Source organism: Mesocricetus auratus, unplaced genomic scaffold (genome assembly GCF_017639785.1).
Source record: "Mesocricetus auratus isolate SY011 unplaced genomic scaffold, BCM_Maur_2.0 Super-Scaffold_100021, whole genome shotgun sequence".
NCBI classification, from domain to species: domain Eukaryota; kingdom Metazoa; phylum Chordata; class Mammalia; order Rodentia; family Cricetidae; genus Mesocricetus; species Mesocricetus auratus.
The window spans coordinates 32,764,409-32,789,694 of NW_024429202.1; the positions used below are offsets into that span (position 1 = coordinate 32,764,409).

At 40.3% G+C, this 25,286-nt stretch overlaps 1 protein-coding gene across 2 annotated transcripts in view; it reads left to right on the plus strand.

Annotated features, from left to right (window-relative positions):
- Slc9a4 (solute carrier family 9 member A4) overlaps positions 1-25,286 on the plus strand; it is a 62,425-nt gene that overhangs the window by 22,041 nt on the left and 15,098 nt on the right. For both annotated transcript variants that reach the window (XR_001196817.3, XM_013117370.3), the window contains exons 5-9: positions 3,405-3,607; positions 4,169-4,255; positions 11,205-11,275; positions 12,943-13,104; positions 21,165-21,261. Coding sequence is in view for 1 of the 2 variants with exons in the window: in XM_013117370.3 (XP_012972824.1) it covers positions 3,405-3,607; positions 4,169-4,255; positions 11,205-11,275; positions 12,943-13,104; positions 21,165-21,261 (620 nt within the window). In the remaining variant the exon portion in view is untranslated. The remainder of the gene's footprint in view (positions 1-3,404; positions 3,608-4,168; positions 4,256-11,204; positions 11,276-12,942; positions 13,105-21,164; positions 21,262-25,286) is intronic.

The following is a 25,286-nucleotide window of genomic DNA, read 5'->3' on the forward strand; positions in this document are numbered from 1 at the left end:
ATCAGCTGACTAGAGGTTCTCCTCAGAAGCGAGGATGGGACAGGGAGTATTTTGTGTTTTGATGGGTGAGAGCACTTTCACATCTACACATTTAAAAATAACTCTGTAAATATATCTGTTGCTCCACTTCCTTGCCAGCTTGTAGGCTCTTGCATGCTAACTCAGATATAGATTATAAACTGTGAGCATTTACACTTCTGATACAAGATAAGTGAGATCTCACAAAGAGTATTCTATGTAAGACAAACACTGCCGGGACACATTCACATAGACAATACAGCTGGTCTAATGGATGAATGAGTGAAGAGTATAAAGCCAGCAAAGGATCAAGGAGTGAATTATTATTTTTTCTGGCTTTCATTCTTTCTTTTGTGAGTTACTATTTTTAAAAGTGTTCATTTTGGAGGACTGGGGAAACTGTTCAGTTAGTAATGTGCTTGATGCACTATAATGAGGGTCTGGGTTCAGATTCCCAGGACCCCCATAAAAACCAGGAATGCTACCTGTGCCTGTGATTCCAGTGCTGGGGAGAGGGAGGCAGGAAGATCCCTAGGGCTTGTTTGTGGTCAGCCAGTTCAGCCAATCGGTGAGTTTCAGTTTCAGAAAAGGCCACGATCTCAAAAATAAGGCAGAGAAGATATTTAAAAATACAATGATCTTGGTCCCCTTTGGACTCTGTACACACACACACACACAGAGAGAGAGAGAGAGAGAGAGAGAGAGAGAGAGAGAGAGAGAGAGAGAGAGAGAGAGAGAGAGAGAGAGAGAGAGAGAGAGAGAGTGCACCCTTAATTATACTCTGGAGAGTAATTTCCACTATAAGGAATAAGATCCAGTGGCAGTTATTTGTATTTCAGGAGCTAGAAAAGAAAATTATCACTGAGCTACAATATATATGTTGCCTTTTTATTGGAGGAATGCGTATGGTTTTATAAAAGGAACAGAGACTGAGAGAGAAACAAATATTTGCTACCCCAACAAAATAAGGTTGTATGTATAGGAAGCCCATCTCTAATATATATTATATATAATATATTTGCAACAGTGTCTTACTATGTTATCCTGGGCTAACCTGAAATTCACTATATAGATCAGGTTGGCTTCAAACTCATTGAAATTAATCTACTGATATGTGCTGGGTCCTGGAGTTAAAGCAAGTTGTGTACCATCACACCCATTGAAATGTGTGTGTGTTTGTGTGAGTGTGTGTGTGTGTGTGTCTGTGTCTGTGTGTGATTCTTTTCAAAGTTTTATTTTAAATAATTTGGCCAATTGTTTTCAGCCAATTTTAATGTATATTAAAATTAGTTTATGATAGCATTGGGGATGCAGAAATTAATGATAAGAGGGCCTGGAATGACTCAACAGTTCAGAACACTGTCTGCTCTTCCAGAGGATCTGGGTTTGAGTTCCAGGACCCACATGGTAGTTCACAGTCAACTGTAACTCCAGTTCCAGAGGACACAATGTACCATGGACACTACACACATGTTTTGCATGTACATACATATACAGAGCCAAAACATATACACATAAAACAAAAATAAAAAATTAAAAGTACAAGAATATAAAATACAGATATATTAAAAGGCTAAGAGTAGCTGCATATATGCTTATTTTTGATGGAAAAATTCAAGGCTGTTGTGCTATAAACTTAAAATCTCACATTAAATTTTGGTGTGATTTCTGACTGTTTGGAGCTGGACAGACACTTATCTATTTAAAGTGTTGTTCCTCAGTCTAAAAATAACAGGTTTGGATAAAAAATTATCAATCCCTTCCTGTTATGGTACTCTACAGTTCTACAGGGAAGCAGCATTAATGTCAAGAGAAGTGAAACAGGAAAGATTCAGCCAAGCAAACAGGGAAATGAGCCATTTGGATGGAGGGGTTCTGTTTATCCAGACCCTCACCACAATCCTGTAACAGAGAACTGTTGAGAGAGTGGATGGCTGGAACAGGTCACTGTGACTCCAACAGCTTGCATGAGAATACAGATCATTGCCAATTCACTCTCCATTCCAACTCATTATCTCTAATCATAGCTAATTGACTGTCAATGCTTATGTATATGAGGCAGTTTCCTGTTATTTATGAGAATAGTGTTTATCTAACTTTCCATCTACCTACTTAGGTAAGTACACTTGGTTTTCTGTATCTGTGGATTCTGCAGCTTTGATTTTATAGATCAATAGTTTTGAGGAAAAAATGCATCTGCATTGCACATGTGCAGACTTTATTTCTTGTTATCATTTCCTAAACAATACAGCATAGCAACCATGTTGTTTGCAATCCAGAGACAGCTCCAAGTATCCAACAGAATGTATATGTCTATACCCAAATGCTTCATGCAATAGAGAAAGATTTGGGCATTCATGGAAATGGATATCTGTGAGAGTCCTGGGCACTGTGTCCTGTAGAAACTGAGGGTTGACTGTGCTGTTGTTGTCTCTGGTATCTGATGATATGGAATGATGGGAACCTTGCCCAGTATCACCTGGCTTGCAGGTGAAGAAAAGCTCGAATAAAGCACCAACAAAACCTGTAAATTCTGCTCTCCCTTTTAGTCCAATATGCCTGATATAAAAAAGGCTTTCCATGAGACGTGAGGGATATCAAGAGATGACACTTTTGAAAGGTTCACTCAAAGTTTGAACAGAGGAACCATTCTTGCTAAGAACCAGCATGTCAGTAGTGGCTTTCATGTGGGACAAATGGCCATGGAGAATCTGTATGGTGAAAACACTTCCATGCTTGCACAAGCTTTTCTGCCCTCCAGCCTCCATTTATTACTACACTCACCGACAGTAAGTGTATCCCATGCCTATTCCTACCCAAACCCTTACAAACTTTCTTGCTTGTTTCCGTAAACCTCAAGCACCAAGTCAGCCATAAGAGATTTGCCCATCATGTACAGTCCATAGTCATGGAGGAATCTCCCTTCATATTCAAATACAGACCGCTTGGGGGTACCCCCTGAAATAAGAGATTTTTATTCCACAGACATTCTTTCTTTAAATGTTTTGTGTTTTTGTTTTTTTTCTTTTCCTATTTAAATTAGAAAAAAGCTTGTTTTATATGTCAATCCCAGTTCCCTCTCCCTCCCTTCCTTCCCTGTCCCCCACCAGCCCCCTATCCCATCCCCTTTCTGCTCCCCAGGGAGGGTGAGACCTTCCATGGGGCAATCTTCAAAGTCTGTCATATAACAACAACAAGTGAACTGGGAAAACTAGAGAAAACCTCAAACTCAAAGATCCAAATACATCACAGGAACGTGGAGTGTTGAGAGAGGGTCTGTTTGAGACGAATGATCTTGGGTGTGATAGGATCAGGCTACCTTGCTGAGTCTCTACATCTCCACCGCCCATGTCCCACTGCTCTAATACATATCTCCCCCTTTCCAGGCGTATTTACTCTCTTCTATGTCAGTAACCAGTTTCGGACTTTTCCCTTCTCCATCAAGGACCAGTTCATTATCTTCTACAGTGGTGTGAGAGGCGCTGGAAGCTTTTCCCTTGCGTTTTTGCTTCCTCTGTCCCTTTTTCCTAGGAAGAAATTATTTGTTACTGCTACTTTAGTAGTTACATATTTTACTGTATTTTTTCAGGTTGGTAGATTTCTTTCATATTTATACGTATGTTCTTATATATTAAATTCTTAAGATGTAAATAAAGATGTTGTATCTAGTGTCTAGAATTCTGGTTCATCCTCTAAAATTGGAGTCTAAATGGATTCTAAACTACTTAGAGGCCATGCTCATGGCAAAGCTTTAACTTCTGAAAAACATTGTCTTTGAGTCAATACAGCATATTGATCAAAATATTCCCCAATGAGGCGTGAACAATTGTTATTCTGTTTATCTTGGAAACAACTGGACAGCAACTGGTACTCCATAACACAGTGTTTTGTTTTAGCTGGAGTTAGGTCTTAATGAGGCAATTAAGATTTATTTAAAGACATTAAGACACTGTATTAAAGTAGATTATAACATGCATTTTGTTGGAGTGGGTAGAAGAAATAAGAATTAAAGTAAGTTTGATGCATTTAACCCCATAGAAAGTAGAAACAAACACAAGTTGGTCATTTTATAATTTTGATGATAGAATTGTACTCTATAGTAACAATGTTCACCACATGGAAACTCTTTATTTTGTTATTTTTGATTCAGGGAATCACAATTGGCCCACTGGTCAGGTACCTGGATGTCAGAAAGACCAATAAAAAAGAATCCATCAATGAAGAGCTTCACGTCCGGGTAAGTTAAAGCTGTCCTTTCTGATGAGTGAATAAGATGTTTCCCATGTATCACTTTTTTTAATTTTATTTTTTATATATTTTTTATTTTTAAATTTAAATTAGAAACAAGGTTGCTTCACATGTCAATTCCAGATCCCTCTCCGTTTCCTTCCCATCCTCCCGTGCCCTCCCACCAACCCCTCCATTTCCCCGGGGAGGGTGAGGCCCTTCATGGGGGTGTCCATAGTCTGTCATTTCATCCAGGGCAGGGCCTAGAACCTCCCCTAAGAGTTCAGGGTGAGAGTGCATTTCTTATTGTTGGATGGGAGTCCAAATTCCATTTGTATACCCGGGATAAATACTGATCTACTACCCAAGGTTCAATAGATTACCTAGGTCTCCTCACTGACACCCACATTCAGGGGGTCTTGATCAGTCCATACTGATGCTGGATTCTCAGGCATCAGTATGGGATTCAAGAGCTAACCCTTGTCAGATCAGCTGTTTCTGGGGGTTAAACTAACCCAGTCTTAATGCCTTTGGTCATCAGTCCTCCCTCTCTGTCACTGGATTTCTTGAGTTCAGCTTAGTGCTTAGCTGTGGGAGTCTGCCTCTGCTTCCATTAGCCACTGAATGAAGGTTCTGTTTCCCAGACTCACTGGCCATGGGATTGTAGGCTGACACTCCACAGATCTATGTTTGAAATCCATATATGAGAGAGTACATGCCATGTTTCTCTTTTTGTGACTGGGTTACCTCACTCAGGATGGCTTCTTCCAGTGTCATCCATTTGCCTGCAAATTTCAGGATTCCATTGTTTTTTCTGCTGAATAGTACTCCATTGTATAAATGTACCACATTTTCTCTATGTACTTTTCTGTTGAGGGGCATCTAGGTTGCTTCCAAGTTCTGGCTATTACAAATAGTGCTGCTATGAACATAGTGGAACAGACATTCTTGTTGTATGAATGGACATCTTTTGGATATATGCCTAAGAGTGGAGTTGCTGGGTCTTGTGGTAGGTTTATTCCCATTTTTCTGAGGAATCTCCATACTGATTTCCAAAGTGGCTGTACAAGTTGGCACTCCCACCAGCAGTGGAGGAGTGTTCCCCTTTCACCACATCCTCTCCAGCATAAATTGTCCTTGGTGTTTTTGATTTTAGCCATTCTGACAGGAGTGAGATGGCATCCCAGAGTTGTTTTGATTTGCATTTCCCAGATGGCTAAGGATGTTGAGCACTTTCTCAAGTGCCTCTCAGCCATTTTAGACTCCTCTATTGAAAATTCTCTATTTAGTTCTGTAGCCCACTTTTTAATTGGATCCTTTGGTGTTTTGGAGACTTGCTTCTTAAGTTCATTGTAAATTTTGGAGATCAGCCCTCTGTCAGATGTGGGGTTAGTGAATGTATTTTCCCATTCTGTGGGCTACCTTTTTGTCTTGCTGACTGTGTCCTTTGCCCTACAGAAGCTTCTCAGTTTCAGGAGGTCCCATTTATTAATTGTTGATCTCACTGTCTGTGCTACTGGTGTTATGTTTAGGAAGCTGTCTTCTGTACCAGTTCGTTCAAGGGTACCACCCACTTTCTCTTCTAAGAGGATCAGTGTGGCTGGATTTATGTTGAGGTCTTTGATCCAGTTGGAGTTAAGTTTTGTGCATGGTGATAGACATGGATAGAGCTGGATTCTTCTACATGCCAGCATCCTGTTACCCCAGCGCCATTTGTTGAAGATGCTTTCTTTTTTCCATTTTATATTTTTAGCATCTTTGTCAAAGATCAGATATTCATACATGTGTGGGTTAATATCAGGGTTTTCAAGTTGATTCCATTGGTCTACCTGTCTATTTTTGTGCCAATACCAAGCTGTTTTCAGGACTATAGCTCTATAATAGAGCTTGAAGTCAGGGATGGTGATGCCTCCGGACGTTGCCTTGTTGAACAGGGTTGTTTTGGCTATCCTGGGTCTTTTGTTTTTCCATACAAAATTGACTATTGTTCTTTCAAGGTCTGTGAAGAATTTTAATGGGGATTGCATTGAATCTGTAGATTGCTTTTGGCAGGATTGTCATTTTTACCTCATTGATTCTACCTATCCAAGAGCATGGGAGATCTTTCCATTTTCTGAGGGCTTCTTTAATTTCTTTCTTTAAAGACTTGAAGTACTTGTGATACAGGTCTTTCACTTGTTTTGTTAGCATTACCCCAAGGTATTTTATGTTGTTTGTGGCAATTGTAAAGGGTGATGTTTCCCTGATTTCTTTCTCAGCCCTTTTATCATCTGTATATAGTAGGACTACTGATTTTCTTGAGTTGATCTTGTAGCCTGCCACTTTGCTGAAGGTGTTAATCAGCTGTAAGAGTTCCCTGGTAGAGTTCTTTGGGTCATTTATGTAAATAGTGAAAAGTTTGACCTCTTTCTTTCCAATTTATATCCTCTTGATCTCCTTTTGTTGTCATATGGCTCTGGCTAGAATGTCAAGTACAATATTGATAAGGTATGGAGAGAGTAGACAGCCTTATCTTGTTCCTGATTTTAGTGGAATTCCATTGAGTTTCTGTCCATTTAGTTTGATGTTGGCTGTTGGTTTGCTGTATATAGCTTTTATTATGTTTAGATATGTTCCTGTTATCCCAGATCTCTCCAAGATCTTTATCATGAAGGGGTGTTGGATTTTGTCAAAGGCTTTTTCAGCATCTAGTGAGGTGATCATGTGATTTTTGTTTTTCAGCTTGTTTATATTGTGGATTACATTGATGGATTTTCGTATGTTGAACCATCCCTGCATCCCTGGGATGAAATCTACTTGATCGTGGTGAATGATTGTTTTGATGTGTTCTTGGATCCAATTTGCCAGTATTTTATTGAGTATTTTTGCATCAATGTTCATGAGAGATATTGGTCTGAAGTTCTCTTTCTTAGTTGTGTCTTTGTGTGGCTTGGGGATCAAGGTTATTGAAGCCTCGTAGAAAGAGTTTGGCAAAGACCCTTCTGCTTCTATTGCATGGAATACTTTGAGAAGAATTGGTATAAGCTATTCTTTGAATTTCTGGTAGAATTCTGCACTGAAGCCATCTGGATCTGGGCTTGTTTTGGTTGGGAGACTTTTGATGACTGCTTCTATTTCCATAGGGGTTATAGGTCTATTTAAATTGCTTATCTGTTCTTGATTTAGTTTTGGCAAGTGACAGCTATTCAGGAATTCGTCCATTTCCTTCAAATTTTCTAATTTTGTGGAGTGCAGGTTTTCAAAGTATAACCCGATGATTCTCTGAATTTCCTCAGAGTCCGTTGTTATGTCCCCCTTTTCTTTTCTGATTTTGTTAATTTGCATGTTCACACTCTGCTGTTTGGTAAGTTTGGACAAAGGTTTGTCTATCTTGTTGATTTTCTCAAAGAACCAACTCTTCGTTGCATTGATTCTTTGTATTGTTTTCTTAGCTTCTACTTTATTGATTTCAGCCCTCAATTTGATTATTTTCTGGCATCTACTCCTCCTGGGGGAGTTTGCTTCTTTGTGTTCTAGAGCTTTCAGCTGTGCTGTTAATTCTCTAGTATAACTATTCTCCAGTTTCTTCATGTGGGAACTTAGTGCTATGAACTTCGCCTGTAGCACTGCTTTCAAAGTGTCCCATAGGTTTGGGTATGTTGTGTCTTCATTCTCATTGAATTCTAGGAAGTCTTTAATTTCTTTTTTTACTTCTTCTTTGACCCAGAAATGGTGCAGTTGTGCATTATTCAATTTCCATGAGTTTGTAGGGTTTCTGCAATTTGTGTTGTTGTTGAATTCTAATTTTAAAGCATGGTGGTCTGATAAGATGCATGGAGTTATGCCAATTTTTTTGTACCTGCTAAGGTTTGATATGTTGCCACGTATGTGGTCGATTTTTGAGAAGGTTCCATGTGGTGGTGAGAAGAAGGTATATTCTTTTTTATGTGGATGAAATGTTCTACAGATGTCTGTTAATCCCAGTTCGGTCATTACTTCTATTAGACCTTTTGCTTCTTTGTTGAGTTTCTGTCTGGTATTCCTGTCTAGTGGTGAGAGTGGGGTGTTGAAATCTCCCACTACAAGTGTGTGGGGCTTTTGATAGTCATCTAGAGCCTTCAGGAGACTGTGTACATGTCAGGAGACATGTAGACTCTTCCTTCTAGCTCCACTGAAAGGACTATACTTCTTTACTATTGCTGCTGCAGGGAAGTAGCACAACTGTAGTGGTTTCTAATAAAGCAAGAGTGTTACCTTAGAGTTTTGAAAAAAGACCTTTGGAGATGTGGCATTGTTTTACTCTTTGCTCTTTGGCTCTTTGTTCTTTGCTTTTTTGGGAGCCTGCCACCTAGCTCCCAAATAAATACACACACGGATTTTTATTCTTGTTTATGAATTCCCAGCCTTAGCTTGGCTTGTTTCTAACGAAGTTTTCTTAAGTTAAATTTTTCTTCTACCTTTTAACTTTGGCCTTTTATCTTTCTCTGCTTCTGTCTACCTTTATTTACTTCTTTCTCTGTGGCTTGCTGTGTAGCCGGTTGGCTGTCCCCTGGAGTCCTCCTCCTTCTCACACTTCTAGATCTTTCCTATCTATTCTCTCTGCCTTCCAGTTCCATCTATCCTTTCCCCTGCCTTACAATTGGTTGTTTCAGTTCTTTATTAGAACAATCAGATGTTTTAGGTAGGCAAAGTAACACAGCTTCAAAGAGTTAAACAAATGCAGCACAAAAGAATGCAGCACATCTTTGCATCATTAAAAATATTCCACATCATAAACAAATATAACACCTCTTAAAACAGTAATTAGCAACCAAATTGGATCCCACTCGTGGTGTTTCAGTGCTATATTCCCTTCTCGAGGCTCTAGGGAAGAGTGGCTGTTTCTCTCCATCTCCACAGACTTCCTACATTGTCATGGCCAGACGGTGAAAGCTAGGGTCCTGCACATGATAGGCAAATACAGTGTCACTAAACTATGTCCTCAGCCCAACAAGTGGAGTTCTTAACTCAAGAATCCTAAAATTCCTCTGCTCTCAAGGTCTTTCAGCTGATCTAATCAGGTCACTTGTATTGTCTGGGATCCCTTTCTTTGTTTAAAGCAACTGATGGCAAGCTCTACTTGCATCCACAGAATGCAGTCACAACAACATACAAATCAGCACTTGATTGGATAATTGGATATTTTCATAATCAAGTTAAAACCCCAGAAGGATGTCACACTGCTAATATTCAATGTGCTGGCCCTCGTGGCTGCTGCAGTCATTGTTTCACAGGAATATGGCTCCTATTCGTCTGTTTGAGTTCAACATGGCATTAAAACTATGATATTCAAAATAACTCCCATAAGTAGAAACAAGAACTAGCATGTAAGAGACATACAGGCACACATATGCATGTACACACCCATGCACACACTCATGCATACACACTCATGCATATACAATGCACACATGTATGCACCCATGCATACATACATGAACACACATGCACACATGAAGTGTTCACCAAAATGACTGTGTACAAGTAATGCCTGTGAAGCCATGTCATTACAGCTGCTCCTGAGCTAAGTAGAATAATTTGACTAGATTTTTTTATTTTATTTTTACACCAAAGGAGTCATACTTCTGATCATTTTAAAGCTATAGAGATGTGTGAAATCTGCATATGTTATTCTTGAATTTCATACCAATAAATGCCTGAGGAAATGAAGTCATTTAAATTCTAGGAAATCAAAATAAAAGGTTGCAAAGTTATTTGAGAATATTTAAAAGATTAGGACAGAGAATGCTAAAAAAGAAGCTATGTTGATACTTTAAACTGATTATACATTTTTGTCTTTACCCTTATCTCCTTTTTTTAAAAATAGAAATTAGCAACATGTCTTTTAATGGGCATTTTAACTTCTTCCTCATTTATTTTTCCTTCTTACAAAGTTATGACTAAGGTCAACTCTGATGGTACAAGCCTTTAATCCAACACTTGAAGACCAGAGGCATGTGGCTCTTTGTGAGTTTGAGGCCAGCCTGGTTTACACAGAGAGACTCTATCTTGAAAAAAATTTTATGATTATCATTAGAAGACAGTATATCAATTAATGGTTTACATAATAACTTCAAATTTTTATTTTTCCAAAATAAAACAGAAGCCATCATAAACCAAGATATAGATGTATTTATAGGATTTTAAGATATTTCTCCTTAAAAATTCTTATATGTCATTATGAACAAAACAAAGAGTATAATTGACTTGTGTGTTGACTGTAAATTCCTGAACTAAAGGATTTAATTTTAAGATGAAAGTCTCTCTCTCTCTCTCTCTCTCTCTCTCTCTCTCTCTCTCTCTCTCTCTCTCTGTGTGTGTGTGTGTGTGTGTGTGTGTATGAGAGAGAGAGATCTTATATTGGTTTATAAATATGATGATTGGGTATTTATGCCTTCGCCTTCTTTGTTACCTATCTGACATGAAAAGAATGAAGAATACGGACAAGTGTGTGTGTTTATTATTTTAGTAGAGCATCTGAAGAATTATACTTGGGTAACTATGTAAATTACACATGTGATTTTCTTTCACAATGAAAGTAAAAGTAATAGCTAATCATTATACTTTGCATTCACATGATTCAATACTGAGAAATTTCTAGATCTTTCTGGAAAATCATTATTTAAACCAAGTGCTAGGCACACTATTTTCACTATATTTCATGCAAATTATCAAGAAGTTTGTCATACTCTTTCAATTATGAAGAGAAAGAATTTCTATGAAAAGCATGACATATTTCTATTGGCATGACCAGAATGCTAGGAAAGAGGTTATTCTTCAGTCTAACGTTCTCCCAACTGAGCTATTTTGGCAGTGCTGGAAAGAGGTTATTCTTAATTAAAGTCTTCCTTAGTTTACAAAGCCTATAGATTTTTTTGAGTGTTAGCCTTTTAGAGTTCACATTTCACTAACATTTCATCATATTCTGTTTGGTTTGGCAGCTGATGGATCATCTGAAGGCTGGTATTGAAGATGTTTGTGGGCAATGGAGTCACTACCAAGTGAGAGACAAGTAAGTAGTTTAGGGTTTCATTGCCTAACAATGAATGGCTACTTGAGGTATGGGGAGCCTGGGAGATGAAGGACCCAGAGTTATACTATACAAGAAACAAGACAAGAGAGTTGTCTGGAGAAAGCTGTAGAGGTTGGGCAGGTTGCCATGAAGAGGAATAGCACAAGCAGAAAATGGGAAGTAGAAAGTCATATTTAAGTTGAAAACAAAGGCAGTGAGTACTCCCTTCCTCCTGACAACAGTAGCTCAAACATGTGATCATCAATTTCATGAAGTTTAAGGGCCTGGATAAACTCTATTGGAGCCCTCTAAGAGTCACTGGTAAACAGCAATTCTTCTGAGATGCCTAGAGCCTTTCTTGCTCACCACAGCCCACATTTCTGAATGGATTCTTTTAATCTCAAGATGGAGGAATGTGTCTGGAGCCATCAGCAAGTAGCCAGCAACTACATCATGGGCATGTGTGAGATTTTATAAAAGGTGGAAGACACAAACTGAACATAGGACTTAGAACTCCCCATCTAATGGAACTGATGAGGAAATGGAAGAGCGGATGAAGCCAGGCAGAGGTGAACAGTGAGGATGGGGAAGGATGCAGGAGAAAGCCAACATGATAAGAATGACCCACCAAATCAAGAGACATAAGTGGCTAACAGGGTTCGGGCAATGGAGCCACATCAGTTGACAAGTACAAGGTCAAGATGGACTCAGTAAGAGAAATGTCAAATGCATTGGGAAGACAGATTTTGGGAGGAGCTGAGTACAGAGGGTTGAGGATGAATCACGGCACCTCATGACAAAGAGCAGAAGGCCAAAGGGTGGCCTACTTGAAAAGAACAGGTAGATCTAAGCCAAAAAGGGGACAAAGCTCTGGAGGTCAGTCTGCCATACACAGAGGGGACGTAACTGATGGTGTCTGTCTACCTTACGGTCCAGGGAAACAAACACTAGACAACAAGCCAAAACACCAGGAAGTTATGTTCCCCATCAAAAAACAAAGCAGGCAGAAAAACTACTCTTTGAATGTGAAATGATTAGAGGCATTGAAAATTGTGACTCCAGACAAGCTCCCAAGGAAGGCATCATTGTATGTCAGCTTAGGCTAATGGGTCGACCAGATGTTTGCAGCATTAGTCATCTAGCTCTCCTTTATTCAGATTGTTGGGATGTTTGGTAGGGGCAGGGGGTAGTTCTTTTCCTTAGTTGGCATGATTCAAAGTGATCTGCAACACAATGAGGCAAAACTACTCTAGCAGGCAGCCAATTTAAACTTACTGGGTTCTGGCTGAATAGACCTATATTACTGTAAGTAAAGCAGCTGCTGTTAGGAGCCCTTAGGAGACAATGGTTTTTCAAAAACCTCAGCCACTTCAATTCTTTTCCTACAGCTACAGCTGAGTAGGACTAGTGCCCACCCCCCCATGCACACCTTCTGCCCTGATTGCACCTTGTCCCTTTCTTTTTTGTTTAGTTGATTTCATTGTATTCAGGCCACTAGACCATTCTTTTCTATTTAAAAATGCATAAATACTATGATTTTTAAAGAAAATGTTCAAATGTGATGAATCTTAGGCACTTGATGTTTTTCAGAATGTTTAGCTGTAATTTGTTTAAAGAAAAATCTACACTTCCACAATACACATGGAGATGTTGGTTTTAATGTTTAGGTTCAAGAAGTTTGATCATAGATACTTACGGAAAATTCTAATCCGGAGGAACCTGCCAAAATCAAGCATCGTTTCTTTGTATAAGAAGCTTGAGATGAAACAAGCCATTGAGATGGTAGAGACTGGGATACTGACCTCTGCAGCCTTCCCTGCACCCTATCAGTGAGTTCTACCTGCTTTTTGATCTACATCAGTGGTTCTCAACCTCCCTAATGCTTCAACCCTTTAATACAGTTCCTCACATCCTGGTGACCCCCAACTATAAAAACATTTCCTTGCTACTTCATAACTGGAATTGTGCTACTGTTAGGAATTATAATGTGAATATCTGATATGTGAGCTCCCATCCCCCAAAGAGATGGAGACCCACAGGTTGAGATCTGCTGGTCCAAACTTTCAATATCTGAATTTCAGGGTTAAGTTATGGCTTCATTTGAAAGAAGTAGCAGAAGGGACTAGGCAGAAAGATGAGTGTGGCAGTTAACATACTGAACTGTAACAAGTGTTTGAAAAGGGAGAAAAGCTTCTTTTGGCTTACAGTAGGAGGCAGATGGTTTAGTCTATGATTAGTTGGTGGTTTCAGGCCTATGGTGAGTTGGCATATTATGGTCACCATTATGGCAAAACATCCACCTCATGTAGGATACACTGGATATTCCAATGTCTTGTTTAACTGCAGATCCCCAAGAGCCTGAAGCCCTCCCACTGGACACCATCTCATTAATATTTCCCATTTCCAATAGTGCCATGATCTGGGTAACAAATAATTATAACATGGACTTTAGCTATGAGGATGGAGTCATAAAATAATATTGTCTAGTTCTTGACATTTTGTGCTTTGCTTCAAGCTTGACATGTTTCACCAGTTTGGAGGAATTACTTTTTAACGAAGTTGCCATCTTTAAGTCATATGACATCTTCCAAGTAAAGACATAGAATGGCAGGATGTTTTATAACATTTTTCTCCTTTTCCTCTTGCCTGGAAAGCTTTTTCCTTCAATCTCTGTTCACTTGGTTCTGTTCCTTCTACTGCTGTATTTTGTGCAAACTGTATTTCTCTTCCTATCTTCTATGGGGAGAGGTTTTAGACATCAGGGTGCTGACTTGGATTTGGGAGATATATCAGTCCTCCTGTGTCACTACAATTAAATATATGAACCAGGTTACTTGTAAAAGTGCAAGGAGGTTAGTTGGAGCTCATTCTAGGGGTTCAGGTCTAAGGTCAAGTCTATGGTTCTTTGATAACAACAGAGTGGGAGAGTCATGTAACCCAGCAAGGGTGCATATCCTTACTCAAGGAGAGAAAGAAAGTATTAAAATGAGTCCTCTGATCCCCTTTGAGATCACACTTCCAGTAACATAAGAAATTCTCACTAGGACACACCATTTATGGCCTACAGAGACCTCCCAAGACTGTTACCCTGAAGACCAAGCTTTTAGACATGGGGCTTTGAGAAGGACTTTGTCTAAAGTAAGGCAGGGAGGTGATGAGGTGACAGTATGGGGTGTGGTATCTTATGGCTCTTTAAAGAGGTGTTGGCAGTAGAAAGAGTCTATATGAGATTGGGAGATTTGTCTCAAATCCATGAGACCAGCTTGGATCAGGACCAGAATGTTGGCTGGCTTCTAGGTGAAAAGAAGACTATACAGATTCTATGTAGAAAGAAGGCATGGGGAGAGACCTTCTTGCTGTGTGTCTTCCACCTTCTGGTAACCAATTGGCCCCAGAGCTGGACAGGTGTTTCTAACTGGTTTTAATTGTGTAACCTCTTACAAAAGTTCTTCAGTGTTTCAAGAATTAACTCCCAAAGATGCCCAGCTTTCATCTACGCAATGGTGTATAGGTTGCACAAATTAATCACAGCATATATTTAGGGAAAGGGCACACCAGCCCCTCCATACTATCATCTTCAGAAAAGGACACTTGATCATGAGTTTCAATTATGTCCTCATGTCAGGGAAGTGAGCTGAGAACAGAGCTAAGAATAGGCACCAATAAAATTGTCACAAACTGGCTGAGTGTTACTTCACAGGTAACACCTCCCCTAACCTGCTAATGAATCAGAAACACCAGCACCTTTCTCCATGACCAGGGAAGATGTAAACAAGTGTCCCTAAAGGCACCCAGTCTAAACAGAAAGCTTTGTGCCTTATTTATTCGTGGGATTGTTTCAGTGGCTTGTTTGTTTGCTTTGTGCTGACCATTACGTAACTAAAAGGAGATGGCGCCTGGTGCTAAACTGGGAATGTACTATCAAGTATTTACTGGCAATGGTGTCCACAGCCACAGTGGAGCCAGAGGTGACTGGAAAAATCAGGAATGCTGACTCTGTTTTCATTCAATATGCTGGTATGTTATCTGTCAAAAATTCTCTTTGCGTTTCATTTCACTTTAAAATAGTGCACTCAAATCTTACTTTTGACTCTGTGCCTTAGGTGCCCCGCTTGTTAAAGCCCCTCATGTGTGTGCTAAACACTGTGAAGACAGACATAGGTGCTGCCCTTTCAGGCCCCAGACATGGGAAAGACATGCCATTAATATAAGAGATCACACAGTGCAGTATAATAAAGAACAGGAATTGATGTGACTATAGGAGAAGTGTGTCTCATGTGACCTTCCTGCTGTGTGGTCTACTCTTCAAAGGATGAATTGCAGTTAGTGCAGAAGTATAGGAGGGCTGGACAGTTCCAGACAGATCAAACCACTAGAAACTTACTCAATCCGTTTGCTTGCTACTTATATGAGCACTTGGTCTAGGAATGTGAGGGTGTTTGTCTCTTATCTCAGACTAGAATCTCATCTATGTTTCAGTCTATTGGGCTAAAACGTATTTTGAACTTCTGTATAACATCACAATGTATTAGCCATAAGCAACTGCTTCAAATCTGACCACAAGACAATCTTTAAACCAGTTTTATTTGGCACACTCCCCCGCTCACTTTGAGTCAAGCATTTCTTCAGACATTGATGCAAGATTCCTAAGAGTCTTACAGGTAAGAGATTTTTCTACATCATATAGCCCAATCAAGTAAGTTAACTGGAGTGAGAAAGATTTTGTTAAAGTTTTAATACAGTTTTAGTATTTAACTTACATTTATTTGATCTCACTAGAAATATGTAGGACACCAAGAAAAAAGGAATTCCTCTACTAAGATCAAAGTAGTCAGTTTCTAAAACAAAACAAAACAAAGCATACACCAAACCTTCATACAATAATAGGAAAAAGAACTGTGTATTCAGGCGCCTCTCAGTATTCAGTGTGAGAGAGTAACAGTCAAAGACACACATATTTTTGCTTTATGACTTTAAGTAATTGTTATAAAACAATTTAATTTCCAAATTCTTGGACTTTCAGGAGAAGGTTTGTAACATGAAATAATAAATGGCAGAGAGAGAGATTGAGGTTCAAACTTCAAGAGAAAGATCAGAAAAGCAAAGCAGCCAGTCATTAGCTCTTACCTCTGTCTCAGGTTGAAATGGGTGATCTGGCTCCAGTCTTGTCTCCACCAAGCCTCAGACTGCAATCCCAGACTGCTATGCTCCCCTCAATGTGGCTAGAGACTAATTCTCACATGGGACCCTTTGCTTCTTCCTGTTAAACCTCTCAAAGCCTGGGATTAAAGGTACGGGATCCCAAGTGCTAAGATCTCCTTTGTATGAGCTGTTTCTCAGTTTCATGTAGCCTTGAACTAACAGAGATCTGTCTACCTCTGTCTCCCTGAGTTCCAGGATTAAAAGTCTGTGCTACCACCACCTAGCTTCTATAACTAACTAGTGTGGCTGGTTTTGCATTCTGATATTTCAGGCAATCTTTATTAAATCATAAATAATGTTCCACAACAAAGGTTACTGTCAGGGCTGACTCTGCTACAGCTCAGAGGACATTATTTCTGTGAAATCCCATTGCTCTCATCATGGCAAAAATATTTCATAGAAGTACTTATTTGAATCTCCAAACCATCCTATGGGAGAGATAGAATATACATTTCAAATGTGGAGCTGTTCCTCTCACACAGGACTGGCAATCTGTTAGAGATTGTAAAAGGATACTGACTCGAAGTGTTAAGTGTAGAAATGAAGCTTACAGGTTTGTAGGATGGCTCTGGGGATGAAGGTACCCGCCGTTGAGCCTGACGACTTGAGTTTGATCCTCCAAACCCACACGGTGAAAGGAAAGAACCAACTCATAAAAGTTGTGCCCTCACCTCTAAAGTGCAATGTTGCACAAGTGCACCAACATACATAGCTCTCCACACACAGTAGGTAAACAAATGTAATGTAGTGCTGAGGATATAGCTCAGTTGCTATAGTATCTACCTGGCATGCATGAGGCCCCAAGTTTGATTCCCAGCATCCACTGGGTGTGATGATGGAGCCTGTAATCCTAGCGCTTGGGAAGTGGAAGTAGGAAGAGAATAAGTTCAAATCCAGCTTGAACAACACAGAACCTTATCTCAGGTATAGACTAATTTTAAAAGAGGTTAGTATCACCTCTTTTAAAGAGGTGTCAAAACAGCTATGACGTTATTGGATAACTAGCTGCAACTTTGCGATCTCAAATCATTTTATTTCGAAACTCTCAAGAGTTTGAGCATGTCACGTTCTTTTCCTTTTTCTTTTTAAATTATGTGTATGTGTGAGTGTCTGTATGTGGTCAGGTGTAGCTGAGCTCAGGTGCCCATGGATACTGGAGGCAACTGATCCCCTTGGAGCTGCTGTGAGTGCTGGGAACTGTACTCGGGTCTGAAAAAGTAGTCTGTTATCTTAACTGCCAAGTCCTCTCTCCAGCTCTCTTGCTTGTTTTTTTTTTTTTTTTTGGTATTTAGGTAAATTCATTGTAGTTTAAGAACTCTTTTAATCAATTTCACATTGATAAGGTTCAGTTCTCATATTTGCATTCTGACAAGAAACTGTGGGATGTAGTTTCTGATGTAAATTCCATGACTGAATGTTGTGTATCCTGTAAATCATACTTCACTTATATTAGATATGGACATTGAAGTGACCTTTGAAAAAGGTGCAAGATGGCCATGCAGACAGAGTAACTGGTGAGGAACACTTCATGTCTGGGCTATTGAAAGATGTATACTTCTCAGGGAATTAGGACACAGGAGTTTATATTTGGGTTTTCTTACTATGGTGTGAATATAGTGTTTGTTAGGTTTTGTAATTCAATTAAAGTGTCGTTACATTAGTATAGCATCTCAAGAAAGGAAGGAAGGAAGGAGAGAATTTATGAGAAATGTAAACATTGTATTCAGATGCCATTGGATTTAGATTTTCCTGGTTTAAATTAGAAAAAGAGATCCCCTTTACCTGTAACATACGAATGCTCCAGAGACAAGAACTGTGCAATTTATCCTCTGAATCGTTGGCCCTAAAGATTCCCGGTAATATTGTCTTCTAAGGTTTGTGTCTTTCTTGCACCTGTGATGTGAGTATCCCAGAGATGACTGTATTTATGGAGTAACATGAAGACAACTCCAGGCATCTCCTGGTTCAGGTTACCCAACACTTTTGTATAATTGTAGCTGCCACTTCTTGGTGTGAGTCAGGGGGAGGCACAGCTTTGAGAGTCCTGTGATACTCACTCTAGCCAGCAACCCAAAGGACTTTAATTAATCCTGGCCCTTCCTGGAGTGGTCAATTAGAAACTGGGGAGAATGCCAAGCAAGTTCTGCTGCTGTACCAAGTTTCACCTGCCATTTCCTTTATCGGTGGTTTTTTTCCTATTTGTTTTATATGAATGTATAACATAGAAATGTTTGCCTAGCTGGTGTTTCTGTTTAGTAACCCATTACACACACACACGCACATACACACACACACACACACACACACATGCACACACACCATAATGATGGAATGTGTTCAGATTGTGTGAACAGGTGTACCTAAATTAGAATAAGTTTCATTTGGAGGACATCAGTACAGTTACATTTATATAGTTTAGACCGTCAAGGGTGACATTTGCAACTTAAGACAGAGAAACTCTGATTTCAGTCATTACATAGAAAGGGAGGCTGTCATTCTCCAGGTAACAGTTGCTAACTTGTATAACCCTTGTATACTGTGATGCTCCATATAAAAGCCCTCTATTTTCTGAGTTGCACATTACATCCAAACTACCTTTATTGTTGAATGGTTGCAAGGTTTGGGGACAGTACTTTGAATGTATCCTGCATTGAATTTATTGATTTATCCCTGTGGTCCACCATCCTGACAACATGAGAAAGGAGATATTGAAGCCTTCAGTGCCTTTATTCTTCCAAGAAATGAGCAGAGACTAGTAAAGAAAAAGCTCGGTGGGCTATATAGCATGGTGTTAGGAAGGTGGTTATGTTAGGAAAGTTGAGCTTTCAGAACCTTTTTTATACCTATGTTCTAGAGTGAATGTGTATTTCCAGTGCAATAAAAAGATTTTCTCAATTACTGCTACAAGATTGTAATCAAATACATCTGTCGCATGGAACTTCTTTTCATATCAGTATCTTAGTTTTGAAATCCCAGGGGACAATTGGACATTGATTGTTAACCTGGCCCTGAGGCTAAGTTTTCAACCTTTTGGGTGCCCAGTGTCTCAGCCGAGTTGACCTCTATCTGTGGTACAAACAGTTGAATTCTGTTTACGATGTGATTCCCATGTCTAATTATTCCTTAACCAAAAATAAGGCCCTGTCCTATTTTAGTTACCATTGCTGTGATAAAAACACCCTGATTCAAAGCAACATAGGAAGAAGGTGCTGTTTTAGCTCACAGTTCTAGATTATAGACCATCAGTGTGGGGAAGTCAAAGCAGGAACCTGAAGCAACTAGTCATGCCACATCAAATCAGCAGAGAGGGAATGCTTGCACACTCAGTGCTCAGTTACTTTTGTGTACTCCTACATAGCCCGGGCTTCAAGCTGGGCAATAGTTCTTCCCCATTCAGTCCGGGTCCTCCTACGTCAGTTAAGGCAGCTAGGACAATCTTCCACAGATTTGTCTACTGGCCAACTTGATCCAGGCAATCCCTCATTAACACCCTCTTCTCAGGTGATTCTAGGTAGTTTTGAGCCAACAATTAAAACTCACCATCTCAGTCCTCTAAGAGCACAATTCCCAGAAAGCTTTCTTTACTCTTGTAACCTCAATAACCCAGCATACGGGTCAGGCTCCAAAGGCAGTGATGTGAATGGTGCTGGATTCTTGACTGTTGGTTGTCCATCCTCATGACACAGAGCACAGATCTGATGAAAACCTTGAACCTTTGAGTGATTTTATTTCTATTAAATTTAACAGTAAAATCTTGGTATTGTATTTTTAGGGCATCACTTCCAAATAATTGATTTTTTTTTGTATTTTATAAATTATTTGGTGGCCATGATCTTAAACCACCCCCCCACCTTAAAAATGGCTTACAATACAATCCCACTGCCAAAAAGTCTAGGAAATAGAACCTTCATCCAGCGATTGATGAAAGCAGAGGCAAATACCCACAGACAAGCACTGAACTGAACTAGAATCCAGTGTCAGAAAGAGAGAACTGATGGGCAAAGGAGTTAAGAGTGTGCTGGTTTAACCCACAAAAACAGTTGACCTAAACAAGGGGAGCTCTTGAACTCCAGATTGATGGCTGTGTGGAAAGCATGGGACTGACTCAGACTCCCTGAATGTTGGTGTCAGTGAGAAGGCCTAGGTAATCTATGGGGCCTTGGGTAGTACTTACCCCTGGTGTACAAATAGACTTTGAGTCCCCATGCCACAATATGAGAGGCTCTCTCAGCAGGGACTCTTGGGGGAGAGCCTAGGCCCTGCCCTGGATGAAATGACAGATACTAGAGATCCACCATGGAAGGCCTCACCCTCCTTGGTGATCGGAGTGGAGATTGGGTGGGGGCCTGGGGGACCTGGTGGAGAGGGCAGGGGAGAAAGGGAGGAAGAGGGAGCTGGGATTGACATGTGAAACAAGATTGTTTCTAACCTAAATTTTTAAAAAATGGCTTACAATAATAACCACATGGAAACTGTAAAGGAGAAAATGTTTCTAAATCTTTAAATCAAAACATTATGTTTGGACTTGAAATCGATTTGTTAAGGTGGCAGGAATGAGTATATATGCAACTATGATCCTGGAATTTAGGGATTCCTCCAGGGCAGCACAGAGCAAAGCCCATTGTGTCTTTGTGGCACTTCTTGCCCAAATGGAAAAATAATGACTTCTCTCTAATTGTGTTTCCAGGCCTGAGAGGATACAGGGAACCAAGCGGCTTTCCCCCGAAGACGTGGAATCCATGCGGGACATTCTGACAAGAAACATGTACCAAGTTCGACAAAGAGTATGTGCGAGCCCTCTGTGCTGCCCCCTGCCCTACTCTGTCTTGCTCTGCTCCTACCAGCTCTTCAGGAGCCTGTTCACAGCGTCCTCTCAAGTGGCTGCTCTGCAGGGTTTGGAAAATAGAAAGCTAGCTGACAGCTGCCAGGTTGTCACCAGTGGTTTAAGAATAAATGCAAACCCAGTTGCTGACTCTAGGGGTCAGGATACCCCAGGCCTGCAGCCTGTGTTTTTAGAGCCCACAGATCTCCCTGTCCTCAAAGGGAAGACAGACACAGTCATCCTCCTGTAGTGTAAGCAAAACATGGCACCAGAATTCAGATGGCCCTGGCTGTCCAATGGGGTCGACTATGAGAAAAGTCAACAAACACTTATTGGGATAGAATCATGAAGCTACAGTGCTGAAATCTAGAATAAAAAGAAATACTGGCGTTTTGGTGTTTTGGCCTGGAAATTGATCTGGATTCTTTCTTCATTAGTGTTTAGCAAAGGGACCCTCAGGGTCTTTGAGGTAATGATAGTTAAATCAATGTCATCCCTGCTAAAGCTTTTTCTAGTTTGATGAATTATTTCTCTGTACTATTTCTTGGCTATGATTAAGTATGCTTCTTGTGAGAATTTTTGTTTTTGGGTAATGCTATAGGTCTTGCTTTCGATGGGATTAAGAAACCATCTAATCAGAGCTATTCGTTTTCTAGTCGATGTTGGGGTTAGCAGACTTGATGATCAGATTTATTCAAGGTTATAAAGTAAATGTAGGTTAAGAGTTTTCTGCTGCACACCTATCCAGAATTCTTTCTAAGACTCCAGACTTACACGGCCAGTGAAGGTCAGCACTCTCTGTAGTCCTGGGTCAGAAAGGTTGATGATTAAGGAACTTGTGTCAGAGAAAGCAAAGGCTGAAGGAATATAGCTCAGCTCTGTGATGGTGTTCTTAGGGTAAATTTCATGACTTTCAAATCATTCCAAGTGAAACTGTTCTAGCAAGACTATCACATTTCACCTTCACTGGGTAGATAAGAACTTCCTGGTGGGAAGAATGGTTAGCTTAGGGAGAGCCAGACCCACAGAGTACCTGGTACTCAATGTTTCTCTCGTCGTGGTGATACAAGGAAAGAGGTTGGAGTCTTGAAACCCCAATACATTCTGAAATGACTCCTTGTCCACATTTCCCATCCTCTTTTATTCCCCAGATGTAGACACCAAGATAGGCACTTTCTTCTTTCATCTGGTCTTCTCTTCCAAACTATGCAGCATCTCTCTTCCTTGTTTTGTTTTATTTCTGAATTTGAGCATGTTGGCCACTTTTCATTATAGGATTGATTGCTAAGCATCAAGTGGAATCAAATCAGAATAGGATTAGTGAACTGAGGGCAGTGATAGGCTGCAGGTACATTTTTGCTTCCACTTTTAGTCCATTGAAAACATCACTCACCAGTTCCCATTCCTGATTATTCTAGTTTGATAAACACAGTGACCAAAAGCACTTTGGAAGGAAAGGGTTAATTTGGCTTACACTTCTCAATCACAGTCCATCATTGAGGGATATTAGGGAAATAACTAAACTAGAAACAGAGGCAGGAACCATGGAGGAGTGCTGCTTCCTGGCTCACTCCCCTGGCTTCCACAGCTTACTTTCTTATACCACCAGGACCACCTGCTCAGGGATGACATGGCCCACAGTAGGATGGGCTCCTTCCACATCAGTCATTAATTAAGAAAATGTCCACAAATACTTGATCACAGGCAACATGATAAATGCAACCCCTTATCTAAGATTTCCTCTTTCCAGACATCTCCAATTTATGTCAAGTTAACAAAACAAACAACAACAAAAAATCAACACCTCTTTTTCCACCACTTCTAGCATTTGTAGGGTTAAGAAAGTCTTCCTTTATTCATCTCTCCTGGAAATGCTATCCTGAACAATTGAATATCCACTGCTTATAGTGGACAGTCTACAGTTTGAAGGATGGACACAGAGGTTGTGCAGAAGTCACCTGTTGTCCTTAAGTCTGGACAAGAGGTACAGGACTGACTGATGGCTGGAGGCATTTATCACTGTGTGTTTTAGAAGAGTCTGTCTTGGGACTTTGCAGTCACTTTGGGTCAGGACCAGGCAGAGTATGGGGCCAGACTCTGGGTGATCCTAAGTTACAGTTGATGTGAAACTGAGCTGGTCCTACTGGGACCACATCTTTTTGAAGCACTTCCTCTTAGTGTGTCTAAGTCTATATGGGATGGGAGGTGAAGGACTCACTTCTGGAGGTTTCCACTGGAAGAACCACAGAGGAAACTCTCTGCAGTACAGTGGGATGGAGTAAGAGAGGCACACCCAAAACTTATCAAAGAATAAACCTCAGCCCAGGCTCTCTATTAATCTCAAAGTTTCTATGTGCTTTCAAAGGAAGAGAGAAATGTATTCTAATTCTGTTCTGTACCTCTAATAGTTTATGTGCACAAGCATGTGCAAGACCTAGGAACAACGAGAAGCCTCCTTTCTCCAGCAGAACTCAAGGTTTTGTAAGGATGTACAGGCTTTATCCGGGTCCTGATTCCTTCTAAAAAGGACAGAAAAGGAAGGAAAAGAGAGAAGACACTAGCATAGCACACTGAATGTATAGAAACTCCTATGCTCTCTGCAGAAGACCAAATTGACATGGACAATGGTTTATCATGCAAACTAGAAGACTGATGTCCAAATGATGTTTAAAGTAAAGCCTCCTAAGCTGTGGTGTAGGAATATGTAAACATATTAATGTACTTAGCTTATATTCATCTTTATAGAAGATGGACAAGAATCTTACATCAAACTATATTCACGGTTCTGCTCACCCCCAAAATACCGGAGCAATGGGCTTGTCCAAAGCAGAGGATAAATAACTGCTAGGTGGAGCAGGGTCAGTGTGTTTCCTCATTCTTCTTTGGCCTGAAGAGCCCCTTCTTGGTAACGCTCTGTCTTAGGAAGGTTGATTTCATTAATACACAGTGAAAACCACATATCTGCAACCTGGTTGCATACATATTCAGTAGAACACAGCAACCTGAAATCCAATGGAACACACCAAGTCAGAGCTCTCTTTTAGGAATACCCTCCCCATCAGGCAGAAAACTGACCCTCTCACCCCTGGGCTGGGTGAGGGCTCGTTAGGAGCCCACATATTACGTGCTGTAAAAGCTGATTCCGTGAGCATTGTTCGGTAAGAAACAATAGAATGGAAATATGTATTGCCCATTTTCACCTCTTATTCCTAGGAATCATCTCATGGCACCTGAGAGTATGTTTCCCCCAACAGACACTTGGCTAGAAGATTGTGTTTTTCACTCCTGGAAAGTGTGTGTGGCCTGTGTGACCTGTCATCATCTCTCTCTGCTTATGCTCACTGTCTTTGGAAGCTATGTTTCACTCCAATAGCAAACTCTTGGGTGGATCTTTTCCTGTGGTCCTCCCTACCCTCCCTTCAAGTTGGTTAGTAGTTTCTGCTTTAGTTCCCTCCCATCTGCACTTCTCCTGGAAGAGTACCTGCTTGATGCTGCAGGTTCACCTCAGTGCAGCAAGTATGCTCCATCCAAGCCCAAGTAAGTGCCCTACTCTATACCTCCCAGATGATCCTACCATAAAGCCTTTGTTACCTTGACTCCCCCAGGTGGCTGCAGGCTTTTAAAAGACTTGAATGTACATCATTTATTTTCAATCCCATGCTTGCTACAACACCTAGTAGAACATCCACGTTTTTGTTATTGAATTTGACTGTCCTTTTTAAAGAAGCCATAAACCAGTAAGAATGACACAGGCAGCAGTGACCTTCTTATCCAACATTATCCAACATCGCTTTGCAGTTTATCAGCACGCGCGGTGCGTCACCTATGGACTCCAGGCAATCTGACATTCGCTGAGCTTCGAGTGAGCAAGAGTAGGGACAAGAAGCTCCACATTAGCATTTTTCAAACATATATTTATGGAGAGATGATGGCCTGTGGTCCATGTCAGAGTTCCACAGGTTTGAGGCCAAGGCAAGAAGGAGGAGT